We start from the raw sequence: 14,325 nt of genomic DNA on the forward strand, positions 1-14,325 counted from the left end.
GATAAGAGCTTCATGGATGAGAGTGATCACAATTGTGGTCTTCCTTGTTCAGGCTTATAGACTATAATATATACTGATCTCAGATTAAAGAAGGAAATTCTGCTTCCCACTTTAGCAATGTGCTCAAATCACAAAATAAACTAAAAAAAACCCTACAACCCTCCAGTATGTTTTCATTCATTTGGTAGTTAAGAGGGGCATATGGAAATAGTAATGAATAATACATAATTGAATAATACATAATTGACTATCATTATGTATTTTAGGATTATTGGTTTAAATACCAATATAACATGAATTAATAAATTGCACATTAGAATTTTCAACCTAAGTCGAACACTGCCTCAAGTGAACATAAATCTCATAATAATATATAAACACTGAAATAGTAATGCCCAAAATATAGATTTCATTAAAAATGCTCATTTGGAACTGCCAATATAAAATAATTACCTATTAACATATGTCATCAAACAGAAATCTAGTTGCAAGTTTAACCTAATCTAATATAAATCTGACCTGTTGTTTATTATAAATTTATATTTCATTTAAGTAAGCCAACTTACATTGCTTTTTAAAACCTACAAATTATTGCACCTATATTTTTAAAAATATAATTTACCGACTCTCCAAGTTGGTCTTTTTTTCTAACTTTCACACATCTGTAAGTAGGTCCCCAGCTGAGTGAAGCCTGGGAAGATTAAATAATAAGCAGGTGTCACCCCCCAGGCTTTATTCAAGTTTATACTATATTGCATTTGGCCCAGTTAAGGCTACACAAATCAGAACAGCATTTTAGGATATTTCAAAAAAATTTTTTACTCAAGGAAGATGCTTTGCAGATTATAGTATCATCAAAAAATGTGACTTCTCCCTCTGTTAGAGTAAAAATTTTAAATCAAGAATAAAAGTTAAGCCAGGACCGGTTTGGCTCAATGGATAGAGCGTCGGCTTGGGGACTGAAGGGTCCCGGGTTTGATTCAGGTGAAGGGCATGTACCTTGGTTGCAGGTATATCCCCAGTAGGGGGTGTGCAAGAGGCAGCTGATCGATGACTCTCTCTCATCGATGTTTCTAACTCTCTATCTCTCTCCCTTCCTCTCTGTATAAAATCAGTAAAATATATATATTTTTTAAAAGAATAAAAGTTAAAAAAAAATTGATTCCACCTCTCATATTCTTCTACTTTGTATTTCAATATTTATCAAAAATTAAAGTCAGAGAATCTTTCCTCTTGTTCTAGGAGGAGTTGATTTTTACTCCTCTTCTCTCCCTGCAGATTCACACCTGGCTTTGATAAATCCCTGACTGATATTATAGAATGTAGTATTTAAATCTGAGTACACTGTTAGGCAAAGGCTTTGTGTTTTAAACATTTTTCTGCACTAAACAAAAAGAAAATAGTACAGTACAACAAAAACAATAGAGTTAGACTGAATTCCCTATCTCGAGGGAAGGATATTCATGGATAAACAAAGAGTGTCAATTAAGAACCCTGGGGTTTATGTTTAAGGAGCCACAGAAACTTCTGTGGGTTTCCTGATGGGAACCGGTCAGATGTTTATAGCTCCAGGAAGCTTATATACAGGAGTATTGATGCTGATGGAAATTTCAGACACTGTCTATGGACTAAAGCTGAGGCCCCGGGAGGCGGCCCATCCTGGCTAATAAAGGGCTCCCTGGCGTGGCTCTGTGAGACTCCACCATTCGGGCTGGGCTGCTGGTGCTCTTCAATCCCAAGTGATCCTTCCCTTCCCATGAGAAAAAGTACTTTGTGGTTAAGAATCACAAAATGGAAAGAAAACGAAAAAATCAGTAAGATGTCCTAATTTCAAAAGAAACTGGGAATCCCTCTGAAACAATATGCAACAAGGAAACGTGCATTGTTCAATGGTAGTGTAGAGACATTTGTTGACTGCTTTACTCTTATTAAATTGACATGTAAATATCCAAATCTGTTGGGAGCAATCTGAGGAAGCGTGCTCTGCCGGCCGCTGCGAGTGGTCGGCCCCCCGTGACAGGTCCCAGGTGCTAAAGTCCACGACTGCCCTCACTCTCCCACCTGCCACAGGCACTGTCTCCTCAACACTTCACCAGACCCACTGCAGAAATTATGAAATATGGTTCCACAATCACCCATACTTATCAATATTTACCAAATACCAGACTTTGCTCAAGCAGGGAGCTTCTGAAGATCAAAAGCATCCAAGATCCTGGTGATGAACTTCTTTTTCCCTAATTTTTTGTCAGGTTTCCATCCTTGATTATTATATCTTATTTTCTTAGTGACCTAATAATGCCTTAGAAAACTGAGTCAATATAGGCTGCTTCCAAAAATCTCTTGTAGTACAGAACCACTAACACTTGTGCTCCTGTCAAATTCAGTCAGAAATTCAAAAATGACAATTTCAATTTATAGTAAATGCTCCTATAATAAGTGGAACAATATAAAAAACATAAAAGTCTGCTTGATTACATTTTATATATCTTAAAAGTTAATAAAAGAACCTAGGGGAAAATCTTTAGTGCGTTTATTTTAAATTTACTTTACTCTTGCTCTTTCTCTAGGAGTTTATAATGTAATATAAATTAAAAGAGAAATATTTAAATAATTACTTATATCATGGACTTATCATACAAAGAACAGAACTTTATAATTAAACCACTTACATTCAAATGCTTTAATGATTAAGTGTGCAATTCTTATAGAGCATCTACAAGTCAGGAGTATACTTAAGCAGGTTGGTGGGCTCAGGAGCTTGGGAGAGAGGGGCAGGGAGAAAGGAGCTGCTCTAGAACAAAAATGCAAGCTGCATAGCATTATAATTACACTTCAGGGGGAAAAGAATAGAAATTTTATTAGCATGCAGACACTGAAAAGTAGCTGAAAATCTCCAAGAGATTCGTTACCTAAGACAACCCAATAGAGGTTTTCTAAGGAAAAACAATTATTTGTATAATGCGCTTGCACTTTTTTTTCTCTTTGAAACTTAAACTGGGCAATGATTCAGAAGTCTAAGCTTTTACATTTTATCTGACTAAAATGGAGGTCAGAGGGAAACCAGTGTCAATATGTCAACGGCCATCACTTTTAAACTTTGAAGACAGCCGTGACACAGTGACTGAGATGAATCCCATGGCCCTGGTTTTTTGTGCAGAAGATGCACACGTCCATCAGGTCCCCTATCAGAAGAGAGAAAGAGTAATTTCTCACTTATAGGATTTTAACTCAGGCATTCTATCAGTGGGTGAGAGATAACTTTTTTTTTTTTTTTTTTAGGAGAACTGTGAAGGCATGCAGCAACCTAACCTTCCTACGAAACTTTCCAGCGTAATGAAGGCACTAATATTTGGGCTGTTTCTGTTCTTGCACCAGCCCTGCAGGCAAATAGGGCAGGAATTACTCTCCCCCCATTACTAATTGTTTTGCTAACACCCCAGACACATTAAATGACTTCCTCCTTCCAGGCTGTGCTTTCTAATATTAGAAATGTCCACTAAACGAAGGAAGCTAATGTATGTTTCATTCCTGGTAGCCTAACACGCTGCACCCTAAGTACGGTGATGAAGAGGACTAGCTCACTTCTAAAACATACTTAGCAAAAGCCCCAATCTCAGCTGCTCTAATATTCCTGATTTCATCTACATATGAAAACAAACGTGATCTTGTTATGTGATTTTTTAGAAAACATTTTGAAGCCCAGAGAAGAAGAGCAACGACACTTGATGCAGTGAGAGGACAGCAGAGGCTCCAGACTGAGGAGAGCACAGAGTCTGCAGCAGGCGCCGGCCCTGCTGCTGCTTCACATGCTCAGTGCTGAGGCCGGGCGCTCCGGGCTGGTCTTCGGAGCAGGTGCAAGGAGTGACACACTGCAGGAAGCCGTGCAGGTGGGAGGAGCAGACCCCCTGAGACAGTGCACGCTCACCCCTTGAAGGTAAACTTGTGGCTTGCGGATCCGGGGGTTGGAAAAGAGGCTGCTCACTGCCTTGGTCAAGAGGAGTTGGGTAGGCGTGTTCGTCTTCACACCAGGAAGAAGGTAATAAGAGTCAACTTTGAACTGATGTCATGCTTAGCCCTAAAAATCTTTATAAGTATATATTAAACAATTACATAAAGTTGGTGGAGTTCAAAAAGAATACTTTACCAAAAGTAGTTTCTAGTTTTTCCAGATTCTCCCTTTTAAAAAAATATTTACTTTCCTGAAAATTTATCACCGCCATCTTTCTTTCCAAGAACACACACACACACACACACACACACACACACACAGTACAAGTTAATCCATCATTCTCATATAAACCTCAAGGGGAAAAAACAGTAATAAAGAGATAGTCATTTTAAAAAGCATGATTTTAATTATCAACAATGAGAGAAAACTAAAAGAACAAACAAACAAAGATTATACAAATATTGATTATAAAAAACCTGCTCTGTGTCAGGATCCTGAAGTCTTAAATGACCAACTTAAGACTTTTTCTTATTATTTGCACAATAGTTTAAAATACTCTAAAGTTACACACGAAGTTATGATTTACATAAAGACCTTATTTAAAAAGATAGCATGATCAATGCTTTCACTCAAATATAAAAACTTATGTTACATTTAGGTCACATTTAATTAGAATATCCACAGAAGTTTTCTGCAAAAAAATAAAGTAACTGTTCCCATGGTTAGCTTACTAAAATATTGTGAGATGGGTGAGATTCAAAAGTAGAGAGTCAAAAAGGCACTCATATCCTAAGACTACTGCATTGGTAATAGTGAAACTTCCAAATTAAATGAACATTGGTGTCTGGGTTAAAATCACACAACCTTCTTAAAGGTAAGGTTATAAGAAGCTACCTTGATATGAGTGTTAACGCATGTAAGGCTGCTGTGCTGAGAAAAGCAATCATCTCTGAGAATGAACTAGTCCACCAATGTTTACTGTCTGATTATGTGCTACAAGACACTAATTCTTTTCTCGGGATGAGGAATTCAAGATATGACACATGAACCATGTCAAAACATTAGCAATTTATATTTATAAATTGTTTCTTCTGTACTCATTATAAAGCACACTATGAATTCAAAAGAATATCTCTCCTGGAAAAAAAAATGCAATGACATGATATATTCCATGCTAAAAATAGTTCCCTAGAGGGAAAGTTATAAAAATATTATTATCTCTACTAGTATCCTTTCTTGGCTGAGGTGGAAAGGGGATTTGTATGGGTACGTAGAGACTCAGGGAGGGAGGAACTATGCAGGAATAAAATTACCAGAGAAAGTAAGATGGAAAAAAAACAATCTTGCCAGAGTTCTGGTTAGAATTTCACCTAGAATTTCACCATGTACCTTAGAGAATATGATAATGATCAGTCCATGCCTATGGTTTTATATGTGATCCAACTATAGCAATCCAGAAAATGACCCATGGGGAGCAAGTCACCAAGAGCAGATTACACTCATCGTGCGTCGGGCTATTAAGTGAAGCCAGTTCCAAAGTGGGCCTGCCCTGCTATCTTGGCTGCTCCCCAGGCCGCTCCAACAGCGCTCAAGTGCTTGTCATTTATCATGCTGTCCATGCAGCCAGGCAAGCTCGCGGGGAACGACTTCTTAAAGTACACAATTTGCAACAAACTTTTAATGCAGATCCATGCCTTGTACCCAAACCGACTTTTAATCAAAAGCTCATATCTAGTTCTGGGAAAATTACTTCAAGGTACCTCTTTTTGACATTTCTCTCCTCAAGAAAAAAGAAACTTATGTTTTCCACTGTTTTAAAATGTATGGTCTAGATCAAAAGCCTATGCTAGTTTGTTATGGAGACATAGAGCAGATATGGGTCATTTGCTCTATCAGCGTTTCTGGGGGCCTCTTGACAGCTCTCCGAGTTACCCAGCTCACTGAGGGCAGCTTCTCACAGGGCTAAGGTACCAGACTCCTCCATGGGGCTGTTTCAAGTTCCTATAGCTTTCAGGACCAAGAACTTTTGTATGAAATATTTACTGTGCACTAATCATGTGCAAGTCATTTTAATAATAGTTTTCAGGAACCCAGAAATCAGAGAGACAATACAAAGGGTTCCATTCTCAAAAGGAATACGTGTACTTCTTTCCATCAGGAACTTGCCTAATTGCTGTTTTGGAAAGAAAGATGAATGAAACACATTCATAGTCACTGTGAGCTGGAGCTTTCTATTCACAATTGGATTTGAAATGCCATTTTCAATGTCAGCACTGTTTTTGCAGGTGTAAAATCCCACTTTGCTACTAACGGAATCCTTTTCCCCCTAAGGAAGAGAGTTTTGGGAGGCAAGATTTCAACTCAATATATTTCAATTTTTCTTTAGAATTACTGAAAACAACAACAACTGGCTTTTCTAAAAACAAGTACATAGTGAACTCTTTTTTTTCTAATAATAAGTATATGGTAAACTGGTTTTCTGAAAATAAGAGATACTCAGAAATGAATCCTTGTTCCAATAATAGCTTGAGAGTCTTTCGAAGCACATTAAAGTTGATGATGCTCTGCAAATAAATTTAAATTAATTTTCTCTGCAACCTCAACAGCAGCTATTTGGAATAATCTTCTTTGTATAAATTCCTGGCCTCAGGACAAGAAGTTTTATGGTGCTGACATATTAATGAAATCTCTGGTGACTTGTGTTCATCACTTTTAAAGAAGAAGCATGCTGGGACTCTAAGATAAACACTAACAACTCAATAATTAAAACCAAACATGCTGCTACTTGAGAAAGACAGAAGACAGAAAACCACATGGATTTTTAAAAGAGTAAACTGTGATAATAAGAACCCCATTTATCTAAAAAATACTACCCAGGTATGACAGATAAATCCCAAGTTAAAAAACATTATTTGGAAAGAAGCATTGGAAAAACTTGGCTATCAATCAAGTAGCAGATAATCTAGAAGACTCTAGAATAACAGCTTGTCCTACCATTGGACATGTCACATTTTACTAGCATGGATTTCCCCCAGCAGTGCAGAAACAATTAGATATATCTGCAAACACCAGTGTTCTGGATGTTGTGAAAAGTATGGCTACAAACATGAGTTTATACAGCACACCTCAAGGAGTATCAGATACTGAAGAACAAGAGTGTTTCAACAATATCATTTCTGTATCGGGTGAGGTGAAGTTCATATCTTTGAGAAAATTAGGCCCCTACATGATCGTTTCACTTGACAATTTAAAATGATAGGGAGTATTGCTTTAATAGTAAGTTAAAAACTATTTTATCCTTGTATCTTTCTAGTGAAATCTAACCATACTAGTACATTTTCTTGGCTGAGGTGGAAAGGGGATTTATATGGGTACTTCTGATTTTGTTGGTTTTGTGTGTGTGTGTGTGTGTGTGTTGTTGTTGTTGTTGTTGTTGTTTTTCTCCTTATGTTAGAAAGTTTTTGGTTAAAAAGACAAGCCTTGTCAAACTTGTTAGCATGAACCAGAAGATCACATTTCCAATGATATATTCTTCGACCAAAACTAAATTGGTAAAAAGAACAAGAAATCTATAGACAATAACTCTAAGTTGATATGGTAGGTCTTCTAATTCTATGAACTTAGACAAGACACTTAATATCCCTGATATCACTTCAACTAAACAATGAGTCAATATGTTCTCTTTAATAATTTGATTATAATAAACACTCTACCTCCCGATGTTGTTGTAATAATGAAAATAGACAATATAGCCCAAACCGGTTTGGCTCAATGGATAGAGCATCAGCCTGGAGACTGAAAGGTCCCGGGTTCGATTCCGGTCAAGGGCATGTACCTTGGTTGCCGGCACATCCCCAATATGGGTTGTGCAAGAGGCAGCTGATCGATGATTCTCTCTCATTGATGTTTCTGACTCTCTATCCGTCTCCCTTCCTCTCTGTAAAAATCAATAAAATATATTTTTTTAAAAAGAAAGAAAATAGACAATATATGTAAAAAACCCGGTGTACTCTTATTGCTAAATAAATGTTTGCTTTTATAAGTAACTGATGCCAATTAAAAGTAACTTGCTAATAAATTTATTAAAATCTTTATTTCTCAGAGAAACACTGTAAGCTGGTCAACAGTTAAAGGGAATTTAATCACAAAATAGAAGGGCTCAGAGTTTGAAGGGACCGCAGAATTTCAAATCAAACTTCCTACCTGACTGTGAGTATGAAGGTGTTTTCACCAAACTGGGTCCAAGGAGCCTAACATTTTGCTAAGGCTCCCCCACTGGTGAGGGGCAGGACAAGGAGCAGCAGAATGTAAGGCTCCTAACGTTGCTGACACTGCAATTCTCTTTTTCAAAGTGCATTTTAATTATTAGCAGTGAATAAGAAGATTCTTTTCATTGTCCTGCAATGAAATAAATTCTAAAAGATTTACCACTATTATATTTCTATCTTTCAATAAATCCAGCTAAATATGCAGAGCAATCGTCAAGGAAAACTGTCCGGGCGTGAGCACTTCACATTGTTATATCGGGCAGGAGTAGAGGGGGCTCACGGTCGTTCGCTGTGTCACAATCTCCCTACCTTGATTGCAGGTTTTGCCGGCATATCCGGGGTGACACTTGCACTTGTTTGGTCCGATACATTCTCCGTGTTTGCACTGTGGTTGGCACACAGCTGAGAAAAGAGAATATCATGCATTATTTCTAGGTCAGCAGAACATCAACCATATAGTATTTACATAATGTACTTGCTTAGTAATAATAATAAAAAAAAAAACGCACCTTAGAATGTATAAAAGAGGAGCAGAAATATACAAAATCACTGTGTTCTGGAGTGGAAAGCACTGTCTAAAGTACACATTAACACACCTGTGTTACACGCATGTGTGTGCGTGTTTCAGTTTGGGCTAAAAAAAATTGGCTGAACTTGAGGTCAATACTCTAATAGTCAGAAAAAAATATGTAAAACTAAGCATAAACACAACTGGTGTTTATTAATAGTTATAACTTTACAATAACCTGTACTCGTAACTTCAAACTCATTCTCTCAAATACCCTTCAAGTCTATCCAGTGTGGCTCAGTGGTTGAGCGTCAACACATGAAACAGGAGGTCTGGGTTCTATTTGATAAGGAGACATACCCAGGCTGCAGGCTAAATCCCCAGTAGGGGGCGTGCAGGAGGCAGCTGATCAATGGTTCTCTCTCATCATTATATTTCTATTCCTTTCTCACTCTCCCTCCTTTTCCCTGAAATGTATTTTTTTTAAATACACTCAAAAAAGTTGTTCTTAATCCAAAGATATTAACTCCAGATAAGTTGTTTGAAGTCCAGATAAATTTCCAATTAAATAATAAAATACTATTTTACTGGAAACAGTATTCCTAAGTATAAAATGTTCAAAATAAAATAAACATTGCAACTCAATCTTTTTTGGAATTTCAAGTTAAGAACACCTCTGTCATTTTGACCTTTCTTAACCTTAGGTGGATTTCTATTGCTCATCAATCAATAATGGCTTTTCTATGGCCTATCACAGTAAATAAAAGTATCTATTTTTCATTTACTATCTTCTATCAACTGAGTTTGTCTTTCCTCAGGACCCAAAAAAAATTCTATAAAATCATCATTTAAATTTTTCACAGTCTTTGGTTCCTGCCAAGATACTGCTTAGAATTTTTTCTGTTTACTCTCTATCAGAGATTCTCAGCTGCGGGGATTTCTGCCCCCATGGGACAACTGGCATAAATGGAGACATTTTGGTGTCACACTGGGGAGAGTGTGCTCCTGGCATCTATTGTAGTTGGTACTGCTAAACATCCTACAATGCTCATAGAGCCCCTTCCCTCTCTTACCCCCCAAAAAAACACACACAGAAATTATCCAGCCAAAACTGTGATATTGCCAGACTGAGAAACCTTGCTCTTTACCAAATATGTGCAAGGGCTAGGCCAGATACTAGAACAGAGAGAACACGCTGTATATAATGTGGTCATTGGTATCAAAGAGCTTACAGTCTAACTGAAGGGACAAAACAAGCATGTTTTTAATTTAAGGCAACGTTTGCTTATGAACAGAATAGGTGACACATACAAAATGTGTAAAGAAATCTCACGCAAGCATATCCAGTAGAGAAAGCCTTGTAGAAGAGGCTTGAGTTGGAACTTGAAACTTGGGTAGAAAGAAAAGGGAGATGACTATCAACGATAAGGAGAATTGTGCAACAAACTAGACCGTTTATTAGAGGACACTGAGGAGGCTTGGCAAGCAAAAAAGAGAGAAGTGTGTGTGGGGGCAGTGGAGGGGTGGGGAGAGAAAGATAAATGCTGGTAGAAAAGTGAGAAGTAGACAATCATAGGTGAGCGGTATCAGATGATGATATTCCCTCAATTTCAGATGGAGGAATATACACTTTATCTATAGAAAATGGAAAGTTTAACACCATCAGCAAAATTAACAGATAAAAATCAACACTCTGGGAATATGTAGAAAGGACTGGAAAAACTCCAGTTTACATGAGGAAAGAATGATTTGTTTTTGAGACAGAAGAGACGGGCTTCAGTAACCAAAGTGAAGAGCTGACATGTCGTAAAAACCGGAGGGATTTGGGGTCAATGGTGACCCTGAGTTCTCGAGTCCCCAACACCTGTTCCTTCCCCTCTTGGCCCAGGTTATTCTCTGTTCTGGGATATGCTCCCAGTTTCTGGCAATTCTCAAACATCATTTCCTTTAAAGCACTAATATTCCTGTGAAGCTGATGTGAAGGTTATTTCTGGTGTTTTCTACACTTCCTGACTCGCCCTCACTAACCCTCCCCTCACCTGGACTCCACAGGCCTATCTGCCAATGTTACTCCCAGGTCTTTCCTGGCCACTCGTCACTTCAACTGGACCCTGTACCACGAATGACCCTTAGACAGTGCTGCTCAGTAGGGATTTAATTTGAAAGCTTGCAGAAATAAAGGTGGAAAAAAGTGAACAGTGTAAATGGCAGAGAAATGTGCACATTTAAAATCTGATGTTAGACATGGCGTGAAATTCAAATGGGAGCCATTTTTTTTTCTTCAGAACTGTAAAAAGAAATGAACTATCTCGGAGTGCCTTCCAATATAATATTTCAGTCAACTGTACACCTGATAGCAGTTTTTAAAACAAGTCCCACAATAAGCCATTTTTAATGTAACTTGCTAGTCCCATCACAAGAAATGCAAGTTGAAAAGAATTTTTGTTAAACTAAAAAAAAAAAAAAAAAAAAAAAAAGATTTTTCATAAATCTTCACAATTATATATATAAAAACAACCTGAATAAATCAGGTATGTCTGAGGCACCCAGAATGCTATATTTAAAAAAAAAAGAGTAAAAATCTCAAAAGTGAAGGTAATCACCTCTCAAAATAGAAGGAATTTGAAAACATCTCTAAAAACATGAAAAAGTCCTTTAGAAAGTACCACTTAAAAACATGAAAAGGTGTATTTGCAAGAGGACACTTTATGAAATAATTCCGCCCATTGCCTTCTGACCCCCTGACCAGCTCGATGACTATCCATTTATAGTGCTTTCAGGCCCTTCACAGGAACAAACGTTTCTATTGTCCCCTTCCCCCTCGTTGTTTGTTCTCCATGGAGTGCCCCTAATCTTGGGCACATCAAATGCACACATTCCAGGAGGCCAGGGATGTTAATGTTTCCTACACGTGTAGGGCGTCAGTATTTCCAAACGGCTGTTTGCACATCTACCCGACAGACCATGCACCGTAGTAACCAATGACCTATTTATTCGTCAACAACCATTAAATTGGATAGGGTAGTCAAAAGTTGATATGACCATTTTGTCCCCTTACAAAAAGAAACTGCCTCTTTAAAATGTTGTGTAAAAGTCCTTTCTCCTATTACCTTGCTGGCATGAGTCTGCAAGGGAATTCAATAAATATGTATTCAACACTTGTTATATCTAATGTAGTCTACTAGCCAAGTGTGGATGAAATGAGAGCTACAGAGGATATAAAAAAAATAAGTATGAAACTATAATACATGGGCCAAAACTGAACAAGAGCTGCCACAGAGAGGTGAGATAAAAGGGTGGGGGAGCAGATAATCACTGACTATGTTCTGGAAAAGTCTCCTGCAGGAAATGCAATCTGAGCCATGCCTTAGGGGTAACTAAGAGGCAAAGACACTGGGGAGGGAGACGAAGCCTTTGAGAACAGAAATAAGGTACTGGGGACAGACAATGAAGAAGGTTCTAGAGAGCCGAGTGCTCTAGTGAAGCTGTCACAGGAAGTGCTTACACAGCAGACGGGAACCAAAGACAGGCTAGGCAGATCATAAAAGGCAGAAACTGCACAGTGCTTACAAACATCTTTTCCCATCTTCTTTATAATAGACAGCGGGGAGAGTAGGGAGATCTGGGGGAGATAAGAGATCAACCGAAGGACTTGTATACATGCATATAAGTAATACAACCAATGGACACAAAACTCTGGGGAGGGGGGTACGCATAGGAGGGGGGGGGCAATGTTAAAATATGTACACAGATAATAATTTAATAAAGAAAAGAAAATAGAACGTATAATAGACTGCCTTTTTTTTTCTTTTTTGCATGGGGGATGAGCCCTCCATGGCATGTATGAGTAGGCGAGCAACCAAATTCTGGCCAATTACATGTGAACGGAAGTTATGGGGTGGGGCGTTTGCAAAGCTACCTAGAAAGGTCCTGACTAGGATGCCTCCTCAGTCTTCTTGCCTGGAATATAGAATTCACGGTGACCTAGAGAGGCCACTTCCTGGCCACAAGGTAATCTTGAGAATGGAAAAGGGGGCGGGGCAAGATGTCATAATATTAACCCTAAATTGCCATCCTAGCAATCTGGGGCACTCTGCTTTGTGTCACTGTATTTGTACTTGCAGCCAAATACAATTCCTAACTGACTATCCTTTAGCACAGGGTGTGGAATCTTAATGTATGTTCGTTATCAAGTTGGCACATATTTCCTCTAGATACACACACACACACACACACACACACACACATACACACACACTGCATAGAAATGAGCAGATCCTAGGAAAGCAATATAATTTGTTAAATTTATTTCATATATAATGCTGTAAAATTATAGAAGTATCTAAAAAAACGTTATTTCTATATCTAAAGAATCAGATTAGAAAATACATATCCATAAGGACACTGGAGAAAAACAATTCCCAACTTCTGTGTAAACTGGTCTGCCCTTTGATAACCCACTCCACTGTAATGTGAGCTCTCAGGAGCTGGCCACACACACCAACCTTTACAACCTGCTGTGGCCAGCAGGCCAGGAGAAGAAAAAGAATGTGATACTTTCTAGGGGTCCATTTTAGAGTGCTCTAAAAACATCAAAAATAAATAATTTGATTTGGAGGAAATATCTATTGTTGCTGCAAGTTAATCAGAAAATTCAGCATTACTTCTCAGACCTACACTTCTCTGACCAGGGATAAGAATTCTGGGCCATATTTGATGGTCCATGGTTCTCTGGCCTCCACATATGGCTTAGCAGCTCAATAATACAAAAATTAGGAGAAGCACAGTCAATGAATGACAGATTTCTTAACCCCAAATTAAATGCCAGAATTAAGCTGAAATGGGCAAATAATATTCAAACTTTACTTTTTAACATTCCTGAAGTATAATCTCCATCTCATTACTTTAAATAGGGTGGGGGGGGGAAGAAACAAGTCTCAGCTGGCAAAGCAAACACAGCTCTTTTACTGTCTGTCACATGTCCAGGCTGCTTTGGTTTGCAATCTAATAAAATTTACTCTTAAAAATGCATCCTAATGTATAAGGTTCTGAGAGTTGGACAATATTTTTTGATGCTGATATAAGAGGTGAGTTATCAAATAAGTTAGGGGAAAATTAAGGTCCCGTGTCAGTTCTATAGACTACTTATTTTTTTTTAATTTAAAAAAATATATATTTTATTGATTTTTTACAGAGAGGAAGAGAGAGGGATAGATAGTTAGAAACATTGATGAGAGAGAATCATCAATCAGCTGCCTCTTGCACACCCCCCACTGGGGATGTGCCTGCAACCAAGGTACATGCCCTTGACAGGAATCGAACCCGGGACTTTTCAGTCCACAGGCCGACGCTCTCTCCACTGAGCCAAACCGGTTTCGGCTAGACTACTTCTTAAATAAACTAATTACACTGGGAGTCAAGGGCCAACATTGAAAAAATAAGGACATGTTGAGATGCCCAAGTAGATGATGGCTCTGGAAAGCGACAAGGAAAAAGCCAACTCAACCTCGGGTGTGGTTAGTAACTTGAGAAGGATTTCCTTAATGTGACTAAGATTGTCTTTCGAGTCCTAAGAATCATTTGTAATTTCTGCAATCTAC

At 38.1% G+C, this 14,325-nt stretch overlaps 1 protein-coding gene across 4 annotated transcripts in view; it reads right to left on the bottom strand.

The window, feature by feature from the left end:
* The window catches only part of NPNT (nephronectin), an 81,852-nt gene that overhangs the window by 33,321 nt on the left and 34,206 nt on the right, over positions 1-14,325 (bottom strand). For 2 of the 4 annotated variants that reach the window (XM_084872305.1, XM_084872306.1), the window contains 2 exons: positions 8,527-8,619; positions 3,926-4,018 (listed from right to left, as the gene is read on the bottom strand). In XM_084872305.1, coding sequence (XP_084728431.1) covers positions 3,926-4,018; positions 8,527-8,619 — 186 coding nt within the window. The remainder of the gene's footprint in view (positions 1-3,925; positions 4,019-8,526; positions 8,620-14,325) is intronic. The other 2 variants (XM_084872307.1, XM_084872308.1) reach the window with 1 other exon arrangement.

The sequence above is a fragment of the Pipistrellus hanaki genome, assembly GCF_964339955.1.
Source record: "Pipistrellus hanaki genome assembly, chromosome: 1".
Classification (NCBI taxonomy): Eukaryota; Metazoa; Chordata; class Mammalia; order Chiroptera; family Vespertilionidae; genus Pipistrellus; species Pipistrellus hanaki.